Raw genomic sequence first — 16,430 nt, forward strand, 5'->3', positions numbered from 1 at the left:
TTAGAGAAAATAGAGAAGCAGAGTTTAATGGTCATGACCCAGGATGCAATTGACCCACTACAGTTTGCTTATCAGCCCAGGAAAGGTGTGGATGATGCCATAGTAACATTACTACACCTTATTGTTGGGCATCTAGATGGAAATAAAACACATGCACGCTTATGCTTTGTGAATTTTTCATCTGCGTTTGACTGCATGCAGCCACACAGTCTGGCTTGTAGACTGCTGAATATGTCCAATATTGACTTTGGTACTACAGGACTGTGTCAGAAAATTAGAATATTGTGATGAAGTTCTTTATTTTCTGTAATGCAATTAAAAAAACAAAAATGTCATACATTCTGGATTCATTACAGAGCAACTGAAATATTGCAAGCCTTTTATTATTTTAATATTGCTGATTATGGCATACAGCTTAAGAAAACTCAAAAATCCTATCTCAAAAAATTAGAATATTTCCTCAGACCAAGTAATAAAAAAAAGATTTATAACAGCAAAACAAAATCAAAAATGAAATCATCATCTCCATAGAGCTTTTCAACAGATGGAAGCATGTAGTGCTCTAAAATCTCTAGAAGCGTCTGACTTGGGCTATGGAAAAGAAGCACTGGACAGTTGCAGAGTGGTCCAGAGTCCTGTTTTCAGACGAAAGCAAGTTTTGTATTTCATTTGGAAGTCAAGGCGCTAGAGTCTGGAGGAAGGCTGGAGAGGAGCAAAATACAAGTTGCTTGAAATCCAGTGTGAAGTTCCCACAGTCAGCAATGGTTTGGGGAGCCATGTCAGCTGCTGGTGTTGGTCCACTGTGTTTCATCAAGTCCAGAGTCAATGCAGCTGTGTACCAAGAGATTTTAGAGCACTACATGCTTCCATCTGTTAAAAAGCTCTATGGAGATGATGATTTCATTTTCCAGCATGATCTGGCACCTGCCCACAGTGCCAAAACCACCAGTAACTGGTGTACTGACCATGGCATTGCTGTCCTCGATTGGCCTGCTAACTCCCCTGACCTGAACCCCATAGAGAATTTGTGGGGTATTGTGAAGAAGAAGCTGAAAGACACCAGACCCAATAATGCAAATGAGCTAAAGGCCGCTATTGAAGCATGCTGGGCATCCATAACACCTCAGCAATGCCACAGGCTGATTGCCTCCAGGCCATGCCGCATTAATGCAGTAATCCGTGCAAAAGGATTCCCAACCAAGTACTGAGTGCATTAATTGACATTTTCAAATGTTTGATTTTGTTTTGCTGTTATAAATCTTTTTTTTTACTTGGTCTGAGGAAATATTATAATTTTTTGAGATGAGATTTTTGAGTTTTCTTAAGCTGTATGCCATAATCAGCCATATTAAAATAATAAAAGGCTTGCAATATTTCAGTTGATGTGTAATGAATCCAGAATGTATGACATTTTAGTTTTTTTAATTGCATTACAGAAAATAAAGAACTTTATCACAATATTCTAATTTTCTGAGACAGTCCTGTATATGCTGGCTAGTGGACTTTCTCACCGCAAGATCACAGAGGACCCGTGTTAATAGCACACTGTCTGACGCTCGCTTATGCTCCACAGGATCACCCCAGGGACGGGTCCTGTGCCCCCTGCTGTTTGTACTGTATACAAATGACTGTCAGAGCACACTTCAGTCAAGGTACATCACTAAGTTTGCCGATGACTCGGTCATAGTCAGCCTCCTGCAGGACAAAGAGTCAGACCACAGTCCTGTTTTGGAGAACTTCATCAAATGGTGCGATGATTCGTACCTGATGCTTAATGGCGATAAAACGAAGGAGATGTACATTGACTTTCGCCGTGATCCCCCTACCAAAGCACCCATTCTCATTAATGGCTCTGCTGTTGAGATAGTCCGTGAATACAAGTATCTAGGCACAATTTTAGACAATAAATTGACCTTTGATGCCAACACTGACCGTATTTGCAAAAAGGCCAATCAGAGGCTGTTTTTCTTGAGGAGACTGAGGGGCTTTCAGGTTGATAGGACACTGCTGAGGATGTTCTATTCATCTTGTATCAAGTCTATTTTAACTTATTCTATCACTTCCTGGTTTGGTAACCTCAGTGTGGCCAATAAAAACAGACTAGGTGGTATAATCAAGGTGTGCCAAAAGACCATAGGCACTACCTTGAACCCCCTGAACCAGATCTATCAGGCCTGAGTCATCCAGAAGGCAAAGGTCATTCTGGTCAACCCTCAGCACCCTCTCTTCCCAGAGTTTAGACTCTTGCCCTCAGGATGCAGGTATGCCCCTAGTAATAGAAAGGCCAAAAACAACAGATACATAAGATCCTTTGTTCCCTCAGCTGTTGATTTTATAAATGAGCTTCTTAAACAAGCTTAGCTGCTATGCAGTCACTTTAGTGGGAAGCGACATGTGTTGATTAGTTTTTATTGTATTACAAATGCTTTTAGTTTTTAGCTCAATGCCTTCATGATGGTTTGTATGTTGTATGTATTTTATGTATTTGTACCTTGTTTTACTGTTGTACCTTGTTTTTACTCTTGTACCTTGTTTTCACTGTTGTATTTTGTTTTTACTGTTGTACTTTGTTTTTACTGTTGAACCTTGTTTTTAATGACTACTGCTGCAAACCAAATTGCCCCTCGGGGACAATAAAGATTTTCTAAGTCTAAGTCTAAGTCTTTCTCCGATGCTGCCACATAAAGACGTGTTTTATGCCACTTCTTCGTTGTCTCATTTTGTCCACCAAACTTTTTATGCTGTGCGTGAATGCACAAAGGTGAACTTTGTTCATTTTATTGATTTCCAGGAGTGCTTATCAGGCATATTTGGTCAATCCATGACTGCAAGCTAATCGATACATGTTATTTAGGCTAAATGTATGTACATACATTAAGTATATTTGAGTTAATTTAATTTCCTTTACTTATGTCCTCTGTGTATTTAATTTATATTTGCATGTCTCATGACACATCAGTATGTAATATATTGGCTGCATTTCTCATAGTTGTTTGTGTGCCATGTTGTTCCAGACCACAGCAAACGTTACCCAGCTTGCAAAGATTGTAATAAATCCATTAGAAGAAGACAGCCTGCCGTTTCCTTTAACTTGAAAAACCACATCTATACCTTTGGCCATTCTGAGCCAGTCATTTCCAGAAGTTATCTCATTCTGTGAGAAGTTTTACTAATGATTTCCAATTTTGCAAAAATGTGTAGAATAAAAATTTAAATACAACATTTCTGTCAACAAAGATTTGCGTCAGGCTTTGATAGTAGGCTAACATAGACACTTACATCATGTGTTGCCTTATTTATAAGACTTATATAAGGCTTTTAATTTTTTGCGGCTCAAGACAGATTTTTTCTTTGTATTTTTGGTCCAATATGGCTCTTTCAACGATTTGGGTTGCCGACCCCTGATTTAGTTGGATGAAGACCTAAGCCCTGAATGATTTTCATATTCAGACATTACACTACATGTGAATGTGATCCACATTCAGTAGTTGGGGTATTTTTACCCTAGAAAAATTAATCAATAAACATCACAAATACTTTAAAAATACAATATACTTGTTCTTTTGTAATTACAGAGAATTTGAAGGATTGGAGATATTTGGGTTTTAATAAACTTTGCTGTGTTTATGTGCTTGTTTTAAGTTCTGACCCTTGTTGAGAGCAGCTTCAGCTTTGGCGTTCCCCAGTCTGGCTGCACTGATGAGGTGAGCAGCGGTGATGGGTTCCGAGAGCTTCATATCCAATCCCTCCACTTTTAGCTTTTCATCTGAAACACACATCAGCATTTCAGTAAGTTTTCTTTCATTATACTGTATTTGTTGGCTGTCATCAGATTGGGTTAGCCTTCTTTCTTCCATACATTTTATTGTGGTACCTTGCTTTTCGTATGCCCTCTTTTCAACCAAAATTTCCACAAAAATTTGGCCTGTCAAAACATTAATGTAACAAAGTAGTCTGTTTGCCCATGTGTAATTATGCGGAATCACGTGCACGAATAATCCCACACACTGCTTTTGTTTAAAAAAGTGCAACTGCAAAATAAACCACCATGCAGCCAAAGAAAGTTGCGAGTGAAAGGACTTTGATAAAAAAGGTGGGAAACATTATTGAATTCAAGAAAGTACTCATAGCAAAATACGAAAGTGGCTTCAAAGTGTCTCTTCTATCCAACAACGCCACATATTGCCACCTTTGCAAACAAGAGTATTTAATAAAGGTAAAAGTGATGTTAAATGTTCATTCATCCATTTAAATCAAAGTTTTAATGTACTTCACATTGATTTCTGCATGTACAACTTGGAATGAGCAATATGTCCTAAAATCTAAAATCACAGCCTCCTGTGATAACGATATATACAGTATCACAATGTATTATTTGGTATATAAATGATAATACAACCTTTTCAAAACAGGTTACAAATGCTTCTAATTTGGCTGCCGACATATTCAGTAACATTGCGTAATTTCCGGTTGTATATTTTTTTGTCAAAACTATTCTTGTACTTGTAAATTTGCTGCTAATGGCTGGTTACTTTCTGCTGTAACATCTGCACTTCTAATAAAATGTACCTAGCACTTATTCTTCTGAATTTGGATAAGTAGTCAACGCGGCAGTATTGGTCATACCAATGCTGATACTTAAAATGTACAATATCATTTAATGATTACATTTTTGATCACATTTATAATCAGACAAAAAAAACACATGATCAAATATCAATATCGATTAAATATTTAAATTATTTCCTACTATTTGCACCGATTTCCTGAATCCTTTGGTTCTTTCCCTATTAGTCTTCCTAAATCCGGGGACTTATTTCCTGAGTTTGTAAACAATAACAAAAACGTAAAAATATTTTTTGCGAATAACAATAATTCATCTAACCGCTGTAGTATCGACCTATACTGATACTATACTTGGTATCGTTTCTAGAAGTGGGAATATTTGGGCACCTCACGATTTGATTAAGATTCTGGGGCTACGGTTCGATTATAAATTAATTATTTATACAGCTTTATTATATTGTAAATTATTATTTTTTTGTATATTGACACTATATTGTATATTATTATAATTATATACTGTATTGTAAATGTATTATAATCACTTATTAATATAATAGTATGTGTAAAAGTGTCCTCTTTTGGCTACTGAGATATGTGATATTGCGTCATTTCCGGTTTTAGACGTTGGTGCAAACAGCATAGATGTGGAAGACTAGATACGTGCCGGCTAAATTACAAAATAAACGTCCAAACTTCATTGATTTATTTATTTTGCCTTCTAAAACCAGTTACCCTAATTTCAAAGACGTGTGTCATCTATTAACTCATTTATATGGCTGACAGACGTGTTGTCGCACTGGCACAGTGTCGATATTATTCTCTCCTGATTTATTAATCTACTTGCTAATTTACTCTTCTCATCTGGTTACTCCCTGCTGTAACACAGTTCCTATTAGCCTTCTGTTGAAGAGTACAAAGCACTTATTTATTTCTTGTTTCGTTACTTCGCACTCAAGCTAGCATAGCGTCACGGCTAGCATAGCTTGTCCCTACTCTATGTGTTCGCACTAAATTAACGAACATGTAACATTAAAAGAATGTTAGCTAATAGCTCCCCCGTGGTTAGTTAGAACCAAACCTATAACTAACGTTAAGAAAACATTAACATTAATGCGGCATTTTAGAACCGTCAGTATTTCAAGGTACGTAAATAATCAATAAGTGATTATTTGCCCATCGATTCAGAATCGTTCTCGTTCTAATCGTGATGCATCGGAAAATCGACCATTTTTGCCACTTCTAATCGTTACTGTCGATAATTGTATCACTCCGCCCACTTTTGTTTACATCCAAGAGCTCTAGCAAGGGGTTAGCATATTATCCTGTGGTGTGTAGTGTAGCAGGGTCAGCTATTCCTCGTCCTGCAGTGATAATGATATTTGTAAGAAACTTACGTTTATTTGCCACCTTGGAGGCAAGGATTGCTGACTTAGAAGTGGCTTTGCACAGTGTAGGTATGTTAGCTGCTAACAAGAATGCTACATTGACTTGAGGAGGCGTTCGTTCGCTTGTCGCTGTCAAATTTGCGGGACACAGAATGCGTCCTAAACATGCATTATCACAATACAATGATAAAAGCTTTATCGCCAAATTTATATTATTCATATTGTATATCGCGCAACCCTATTTACAACTAATATTATTATCTATAAAATGTGAATGGCGTTAATATTTTTGGGTGCCTGGAACTTTATAATTGGATTTGATATATTTCTTATTGGATTTTTTGTTTTCGTCTGACCTTTAGAAAGAGATTAGGAAAAAACGAGGCACCACGGTGTAGCAGAAGAAATCTAGATGGGTCTTTTGCAGGTGAAAAAAGTCAGTAAAATACTGCTTGGGGGCATTTGGACTTCCTTGAGTGTTCCTGCCAACTGCTAGATTAAACAATAGCAAATGCAGTTATAAAGTTATAATCTTCCACGTAATCAATAACAAATGCAGTTATAAAGTTAAAGTTCTGACACCCCTTCTCAACTGTCTATGCGATGTCAAGGCTTGGTTAGCCCAGAATTTTTTAATAATGAATGAGGGAAAAACGGAAATTTCAGTTTTTGGTCCAAACCTCACTGACTTGGGACCATTGCAAAATTATGTGCGTCCCAAAGTCACCAGCCTTGGCGTCACTATAGACAGCGATTTTAAATTTGACAAACAAGTCAATGGCGTTTTAAAATCGTGTTTTTATCATCTTCGTCTTTTAGTAAAGGTAAAACCATTTTTATCTTTTAACCTTTTTGAACAAGTCGTGCATGCTTTTATTTCAAGTCGCCTGGACTACTGCAATGCACTTTATGCTGGCATTAGCCAAAAAGCTCTCTCCCGGTTGCAGTTAGTCCAGAACGCGGCAGCACGACTTTTAACCGGGGCCAGGAAACGCGAGCATATAACCCCAATTCTTCGGAGTTTGCACTGGCTCCCTGTTCATTTTAGAATTGATTTTAAAACCTTGCTGTTTGTTTTTAAAGCTTTACATGGACTGGCACCTCAGTATATCTCGGACCTCATCCAAATTTACACTCCTGCGTGCGCTCTGAGGTCCGAGAGCCAGCTCCAGCTCGTGGTGCCCAGGACGAGACTTAAAACCAGGGGAGACAGGGCCTTCTCTGTGGTCGGCCCTAAGCTCTGGAACACTCTGCCCCTCCATGTTCAAACTGCTCCCACAGTGGAGTATTTTAAGTCTCGTCTTAAGACCCACTTTTATTCTTTGGCTTTTAACACTACGTGAGTTGTGTGGTCTTCTGTCCTCTGTGTTTTCTTTGATAAATTTTGATGTCTATTTTACTGTTTTAATTGGTTTTACCCTTTAAAATCGTTTTTAATCATATTTATTTTTTATATTGTTTTTGTATTGGTTTTCTATTCATTTATTCTTTGTTTTTATTCAGTCATTGGTGTAGCATAATATTGTTTTTAATATTGTTTTTAACATGGCTGTGCAGCACTTTGGAAACATTCTTGTTGTGTAAATGTGCTATATAAATAAAGTGGATTGGATTGAAAATCTTCCACATGTAAGGTTAACAGTTAGCTTAACCACATTCTCAACTATTACATAACTGGACCTTCACTGACCATCTATCAGTCTTTTGGCCTCTCTCTGCAGGGCCATGCCAGAAGCGTAAGCCTCGATGCATCCTCGGCTTCCACACGAGCACTCTGGACCGTCTAAGGAAACCATTATGTGACCCAGCTCAGCGCCACAGAAAGTGCTGCCATGGACCAGTTCGTTGTGTTGGATGATCCCTCCTCCAATCCCTTCACGCAGTCAAAAGGTGACATTCAGTAGGATAAATCTACATACTGCAATAACCATAATTAATTCATTACAACGTTTATTTGTGTTTTCTATTTAATCTAAGACGACACAAATGACAGAACGAGTATGACAGATCTGCCAACTCACCAGTTCCTGTAATGACGGTAACAAAGTTCTCCACTCCTTTACCATGACCAAATTTCCTCTCGGCCAATGCCGCACAGTTGCCGTCATTGTCGACCCAAACGGGCAGGTGCAAGGCGTCAGAGATGGGTGTTCTTAAGTCAACAGAGGTCCACTCCTGTATTAGCTTTGTCGAGTCCAGTACCACACCATCCTGTGGGTTTACACGCCCGCCCGTAGACACTCCTATTTTGTAAATATGTGGAAGAGAGGTAGAGTTTATTTTCCCATAACAAAAAGTTATTTTTGTTTTAGGAATTGCTGAGTGTGTTTATGTTCATACCAACACCCAGTATTCTACAGTTGAGAGAGACCGCATCCTGTGTGGCATTTACACACATTTTCAATATAAGCTGCATTCTGGCCTCAAAGGTCTTTGGATTAGTTTGAGTATATTTCTTCACAATAATACCCTAAAGGAACAAGTAGGACATCTTATCAATGACAAGAAATAACAATGAGACAAGTCAAAAGTGAAGACTAAACCTCTATCCCACAGATTGGGCTTACCCTGGAGCAGACGATTGCCACTCTGAGGTTGGTACCTCCGAGGTCGATAGCTAATGCAGTTTGTGTCTCCAGGATGTGATCAATGTCCTGGGAGATACAGTCTTTGACTGGGGGGAAGCAGAAAGTCTTCTGAAGGGGCTCCTTCAGGTCAATGGATCGGAGGAACTTGAGAATGCGAGGGACAGCATTTCCATCACCATAAATTTTAGAGCTAGAGAGACAGAAACGTTGAAAAGAGCACTCAGAGACTAGTTTTTTTTTCAAGCTAATTTGATTTCCCTAAACCTCGAATACAGAATATAAGTCAAAAGTTTGATAAGACTTTCTCAATCTATAGCAGGGGTCCCCAAACCTTTTGACTTGGGGGCCGCATTGGGTTAGTAGACAATATGATTTTCCTGAGCGGCTAGGAGAGTAACAAACAGTGGAAAATAGATTAGAAAGGACAGATTTATAAAAATAATAATACAAAAATCCAAATAATAATAATTAATTAAAACATTTTTTTTAATTTGGGACTTCCCACGGGCCGGATTTTGGACGCTGGTGGGCCGGATTTGGGGACCCCTGATCTAGAGTACCATTTTTGTGGTGGGTTCATAGTTGGTATATATATATATACACATACATACATATACAGTATATATATATATATATATATATATATATATATATATATATATATATATATATATATATATATATATATATATATATATATATATACATACATACATACATACATACATACACATATATATGTACGTATATATATATACATACATACATACATACATACACATATATATGTACGTATATATATATATATATATATACATGTACGTATATATATATATATATATATACATGTACGTATATATATATATATATACACATGTACGTATATATATATATATATATATATATATATATATATATATATATATATATATATATACGTATATATATATATATATATATATATACGTATATATATATATATATGTATATATATATATATATACGTATATATATATATATATATATATATATATATATATATATACGTATATATATATATATATATATATATATATATATATATATATATATATATATATATATATATATATATATATATATATATATATATATATATATATATATATATATATACGGTATATATATATATATATACATATATATATATATATATATATACATATATATATATATATATATACATATATATATATCATAAGGGGTGTATATCGTTAGGATTTTATCAATATCAATACCACTACTCCTTACCGATATTCATTGGTAATATATGTAATTTGGTGTAAATAAAGATATGAAAGAAAAAAAAAATTACTACCATTTTTATCACCAAGGAGTGGGTGACACCAGCAACATCATGTAACACATCACACTAGGTTTGCAGTACAAGGTAATGTCAAACGAATGCATACAGTTATGCTGATAAAGTAAAATAGTTTCAAAAACCGAGATTAATATGTGTTGCCGTTGTTTGGCGACGGTGATTATTATTATTATTATTGTTACAGATGACGATTCCTGCCTTCTGTAACAATAACAGTCACTTACAGTATATTAACGGGGTTACCATAATGTCTACACACCTAACACGACTAACTACTACTACTACTGACTTGTCGAAAGATCGTAAAGATTGATGGGTGTTTGCACTGAAGAGGAAGAAGCGTTCACATTGGTCGTTTGGCTTAATAAGCAGTCAAACATGCTGCTGTCTTTCAACTTTATTCCATGAGTATGTTGCCAATGTTTCTTTAACTTAATGCTGTAACCCCCCTCTTTGGGACAAATATTGCATTGAGCCGAGTTTTCAGTCTTTTTGGTAACTTTGTCAACAATTTTAAACATTTAGTGCTCAAGGCAAGCAGGCGTCACGTCATAACCTGCTGTGGCAGCGGTGTACTAACTATTATGGTTAGCCAAATATAAAAAATACCCATAGCCGTATCACTTGTCCAGAATCCTATCGGTCTTCTTGGACCGATCCAATTAGGAACAGATACCAAAAAATACAGGTTTTTTAATATACTGTAGATCCTTACTCCCCATACAAAATTAAGTCAAACACAATAGTCAGAAACCGGGGTTAATCATATTTAGTTCTATAAAAGTGGTTACATGACCATACTGTACTAAGACATGCTTTCAGGTAAAATATGGATTATCTGCAAGGCGAGTAGACCTTTGCAATGTTTTGTATTGTAGATGAACAAAGACCAAACCCTTCTTTCATTGCAGTAATATTGTGGTAGTAAGTTTCATAAAATTGTAATAAAATATATAACACATACTGCTAATACTGTTTTAAATGACTTATTGATATAAATCGTTTCATAGGGAGGTAAAATGAAAAGGTGATGAGCTGTGTTTACCAGGGATATCGCTTTCCAAACTGCAGCTGGAGCGCGTGGTAGATCTTATTATGGGAGTCGGCATCTCTCACATGGAGAACGTTTTCACCTTGCAGAACAGAGATAATGACATTAAGTAACGGTCACAAGCTAAATACAACGGTCATTCTGTAGTGATAGTAAGATTATTAGTATTCACATTGATATTTTATACTACCCCATTCTCACCTGTTTCTCTGCCTGTTTGCCTCGTTCCCAGGTTGATGACTGGCGTGCCAAAAGCTCCAGCCTCTCGTACTCCACAGCTACTGTTTCCAATCATGCAGCCGGCGTGGCACACCATCTGAATGAACTGCTCAAAGGGAATGTGCTTCACTGCCCGAAAGTTGGGATGCTGCTCGATGCCCTTTTTTCTCATTACGCGAACCATCTCCTTACTTCCTGTGTACAGGGGATGTATTGTGTCAAAGCTCACATATACACCATTAGAGCCCTATTCTCTCATGTGGTTAAGTGAAAAATATCTGTGCAACCAGGTGGAGTCTGGCTGCACAGCATCCCTTCTCCTCGAATTGAAGTCTATAACTGTGTGCCTTTATCCAAGATGCATACTTTGAGTGGAGCAAGCCTTAAATGTGGGCGTTCCGTGTCAAATCTGGCCTTCTGTGTATTTTCCCATCAACGTAAGTGCTTTTGTTGTGATGTGCCTCTGAGGCTGTAATAAGGACTATATTGCTCTGAAAGTTTGGATGCAGTGTACACCACACGTAATAAAATGGTAAAAGCAACTGCCGGAAAACTATCAAGTCTATTCTGATCGCAACGATTGAGACACCTGGAAACATCCACGGAGATGAGGATAAAAGCAACATAATGTTACTCTTACTCAATCAAAAATCCAAATGTACATTGTTGTTTCATGAGAACGACCACAGCGGAACATCCTGGTAATAATGGATGTTAAATAGTACTTCTGGACTGTAATCATTGAACTGTGTGACTATTTAATAGAAAATACATACATATCGTAGAATCTATCAGTTGATTCGAATAATTTTTGACAGGTAATGTCAAACTGTCACAACTTGCGTGCACACACACGCACACGCACACGCACACACACACACACACACACACACACACACACACGCACGCATCGTTGTCCATACAAGCTCCTCTGACGTGTTGCGGCTTCACAAACATTTATACTAAACAGAACTCTTGACATCACCAATAATATCAGTGTGGTTATAATAACAAAAATAAAGTTCCATATATGATCATTATTCACATCCAGTCAGAAAGAAGAAGCTGTTGTAGCGTGCATACACGCACTACATAACCATGGCGACACACATTAACGTGACAACCACTGCCTGGATTCATACGGCCCTTTCAAATTTAAAGTGTTATCTTTTTTCATAGACTTCAAATGTTCACACAAGCAAGAAGAAAAGGCATCATGGCAAATTCTGCCTAATCAGTAATGAGTACACCTTCATTCATGACTTAAGCACGTTTGCCTAACTTACAAGGCTGGATGGAAGAATACGAGTAAGCGAAACGTGCATAACTTTAAGCGCGTAAAAAACACTTTAGCGCCATTGGGAGAATAGGGCCCTTAGAGCATAAATAATCAGCAAATTAGTCAAACAAATTAGTCAAACAAAGCAAGACTAAGTAGCTTTGCATTCTATGTCAAAGGTTATAGAAACCACTCAAGAAAATATAATGCGGAATATTCCATGAAACCAAACTAACCAGCATCAATGTTGGGGAAAAGGATGAGGGTCTTTTTGTTGAAGGAGACAAGCGCATCCAACATGAGTCCATATATCTTAATAGAGTGCTGGATATCAGTGGTGACTGGGTGCTGCAAAGCCACAACGTAGTCATGATCCTGCACATTGTCGCCTGTAGTCAACAAAAATCACAGGAAATAATCTTATCTGCTTTTGTGCATGACCTTCTGCTGCTGTCCAACTGACATGTGTTACATACCCAGCCAGCTCTTAATGATATCCATATAGTCTTCCCGGTAATGAGGAGAAAGCAGCTTATCGTAGGAGGGGCAGCCGGCCAGCAATATCCGAGAGTGGTCTTCACACATTGAGATGAGGTGCTGCTCTGCTCTTCGTGTGCAGCAGGCATGAAAGTGGGCCAGTTTACTGATGGCGTGGCGGATTGAGTCATCAATTGTGCCGCTTACCTGGAAAATTGGCGAAGAGGGGATTTGCTCTTATGGGCATTGTACACCACAAAAATAAATCTTAAAAACTATCCTTTCACTTATTAAAGTAGACCCCTGCCAATGTCAAAATCTTTCAAACAGTTTTTTTTCTTTGCAGACATTGCGAGTCTCTCTTTAAAGCCTTCAAGCAGCCGGACTTCTATGAGAGGGGAACTGCACTTTTTTTAATTTAGAATTTTGCCTATCATTTACAATCCTTATGTGACACAAGAATTTTAAATGTGTGCATTGTGCATTCTAAATCGAAAAAGAAAACCCCAAAAACTCTAGTACAAGAAGGCTAACAATGTAGATGATAGGATTAATCTATTCAGCCTATAAAGCCCTCTAAAAAAACAACCAAAAACCGACAACAATACTCCATTTACATGCTGAGACCTGCATATTAACCAAGTATTAGCAACATTATCATAAGACATAACATTAACATAATTAAAAAAAAAATGTATGTACATACAGTACGTACATACACACGCATACAGATGCACGCACATCATATACATACATATAAACACATATACATATATTTCGGCATATACAAACATATAAACACATATACATATATTAATATATTTAGGCATATACAAACATATACACATACATGTATATATGTATAAATACATACATATATACAAATATTTATACATATACAGTATACACAAGTATAGATATATATATATATATATATATATATATATATATATATATATATATATATATATACATACACACATATATACACACACACATATATATATATATATACACATATATATATACACACATATATATATATATATACACACACATATATATATATATATACACACACACACACACATATATACACACATAAATATATACATTTATAAATATATACATACACATATATATATATGTATATATATATACATATATATACACATATATACTGTATATATACACATATATATACACACACATATATATATATATATATGTATATATACACACACACACATATAATATATATATATATATATATATATATATATATATATATATATATATATATATATATATATATATATATATATATATATATATATATATATATATATATATATATGATGAATGATGAATGGTAGGTGGTGGTCGGAGGGGCCGTAGGCGCCAAGTTGGCAGCCACGCTTCCGTCAGTCTACCCCAGGGCAGCTGTGGCTACGAAAGTAGCTTACCACCACCAGGTGTGAATAAATGATGGGTTCAAGAATGTAAAGTGACTTTGGGTACTTAGAAAAAGCGCTATATAAATCCCAGGTATTGTTATTATATATATATATATATATATATATATATATATTTATTGTAGGGCTGCAACAACTAATCGATTAAATAGATTAAAATCGATTATAAAAATAGTTGCCGATTAATTTAGTCATCGATTCGTTGGATCTATGTTATGCGCATGCGCAGAGGCTTTTAAAAAATAAAAAAATAAAAAATTTTTTTTTTTTTTTTTTTAAATAAATCTTTATTTATAAACTGCAACATTTACAAACAGCTGAGAATCAATAATCAAAATAAGTATGGTGCCAGTATGCTGGTTTTTTTTAAAATAAAATGCTGGAAAGGATAGAAATGTAGTTTGTGTCTGTTATCCGATTATTAATCGATTAATCGAAGTAATAATCGACAGATTAATCGATTATCAAATTAATCGTTAGTTGCAGCCCTAATATATATATATATATATATATATATATATATATATATATATATATATATATATATATATATATATATATATATATATATATATATATATATATATATATATATATACACATACATACATATATATATATATATATACTAAAACAAGATCAACAGGCGGAGCGGTGCGGCGTTTTCAGTAATGCGGACGCTGTATCGATCCGTTGTGATGAAGAAGGAGCTGAGCCGGAACGCAAAGCTTTCAATTTACCGGTCGATTTACGTTCCCATCCTCACCTATGGTCATGAGCTTTGGGTTATGACCGAAAGGACAAGATCATGGGTACAAGCGGCCGAAATGAGTTTCCTCCGCTGGGTGGCGGGGCTCTCCCTTAGAGATAGGGTGAGAAGCTCTGCCATCCGGGGGGAGCTCAAAGTAAAGCCGCTGCTCCTCCGCATCGAAAGGAGCCAGATGAGGTGGTTCGGACACCTGGTCGGGATGCCACCCGAACGCCTCCCTAGGGAGGTGTTTGGGGCACGTCCGACCGGTAGGAGGCCACGGGGAAGACCCAGGACACGTTGGGAAGACTATGTCTCCCGGCTGGCCTGGGAACGCCTTGGGATCCCCTGGGAAGAGCTGGACGAAGTGGCTGGGGAGAGGAAAGTCTGGGCTTCCCTGCTTAGGCTGCTGCCCCCGCGACCCGACCTCAGATAAGCGGAAGAAGATGGATGGATGGATGGATACTAAAACAAATCAATAATATAATTTGCAGTAGTCACTAACAGTTAAATTTTTAGATCAAGTAAAGTGAAATAATGATGGAATCACTGAATTCTGACGAAACATTTTTGGAATCATCCTGTAATTTGCAGAGCTAACACCTACATCAGAGTAAATCATCACGCAATGTTGCAAAATATGTTCATTGTTTACAGTCAGCACTGTCTAAAATCTGGACCAAGTACAAACAACATGGGAAGGTTGTAAAAAGCAAGCATTAAGCTCTCATGAAGTCTGCCATGATTAGTAGTAGTAGTAGCTGTTGATAAAGGAAATAGCGACAGTTGCGATGCGCTCTGTGAAATCAATGTGCACCCCAAAAAAAGTTCCGGCAATGCTTAAAATAACTAAATTATGGTAAATATTACATGGTACCATGAATATGCCTGTTACCTCATTACACACATACTTACACCACGTACAGCGTATGAAACGTTGTTGGAGGTTTTTGTATGGGTTTTTAGAGGGGTTTATTGGCGGAATAGATTGAATCCCCATTACCTGCATTGTTAGTTACACGTTAGCGCAGGGGTGGGCAATTAATTTTTACCGGGGGCCGCATGAGCAACCTGAGCACTGCTGGGGGGCCACACTGACAATATTTCAATTAAATTTTGCTCAAATTATTTTTGATATACCGTAAGATAGATAATAATAATAATAATATTTTCATTTAACCTAACTTATCTTTATACAAAAGCAGATGGCTTTTGATGGTTTTATTTTTAACACTTTCTTACACAACACTTCCTGATGTATATTACAATACAAAAATTT

The 16,430-nt window shown here is 36.5% G+C and overlaps 1 protein-coding gene across 2 annotated transcripts in view; it reads right to left on the reverse strand.

Annotated features, from left to right (window-relative positions):
• Positions 1–16,430, reverse strand: part of gne (glucosamine (UDP-N-acetyl)-2-epimerase/N-acetylmannosamine kinase) — a 43,775-nt gene that overhangs the window by 2,668 nt on the left and 24,677 nt on the right. For both annotated transcript variants that reach the window (XM_062032588.1, XM_062032587.1), the window contains exons 5-13: positions 12,928–13,135; positions 12,688–12,840; positions 11,155–11,367; positions 10,948–11,035; positions 8,519–8,729; positions 8,292–8,421; positions 7,973–8,194; positions 7,642–7,824; positions 3,650–3,766 (exon numbers count right to left, since the gene is read on the reverse strand). In XM_062032588.1, coding sequence (XP_061888572.1) covers positions 3,650–3,766; positions 7,642–7,824; positions 7,973–8,194; positions 8,292–8,421; positions 8,519–8,729; positions 10,948–11,035; positions 11,155–11,367; positions 12,688–12,840; positions 12,928–13,135 — 1,525 coding nt within the window. The remainder of the gene's footprint in view (positions 1–3,649; positions 3,767–7,641; positions 7,825–7,972; positions 8,195–8,291; positions 8,422–8,518; positions 8,730–10,947; positions 11,036–11,154; positions 11,368–12,687; positions 12,841–12,927; positions 13,136–16,430) is intronic.

The sequence above is a fragment of the Entelurus aequoreus genome, linkage group LG22, assembly GCF_033978785.1.
Source record: "Entelurus aequoreus isolate RoL-2023_Sb linkage group LG22, RoL_Eaeq_v1.1, whole genome shotgun sequence".
NCBI classification, from domain to species: Eukaryota; Metazoa; Chordata; class Actinopteri; order Syngnathiformes; family Syngnathidae; genus Entelurus; species Entelurus aequoreus.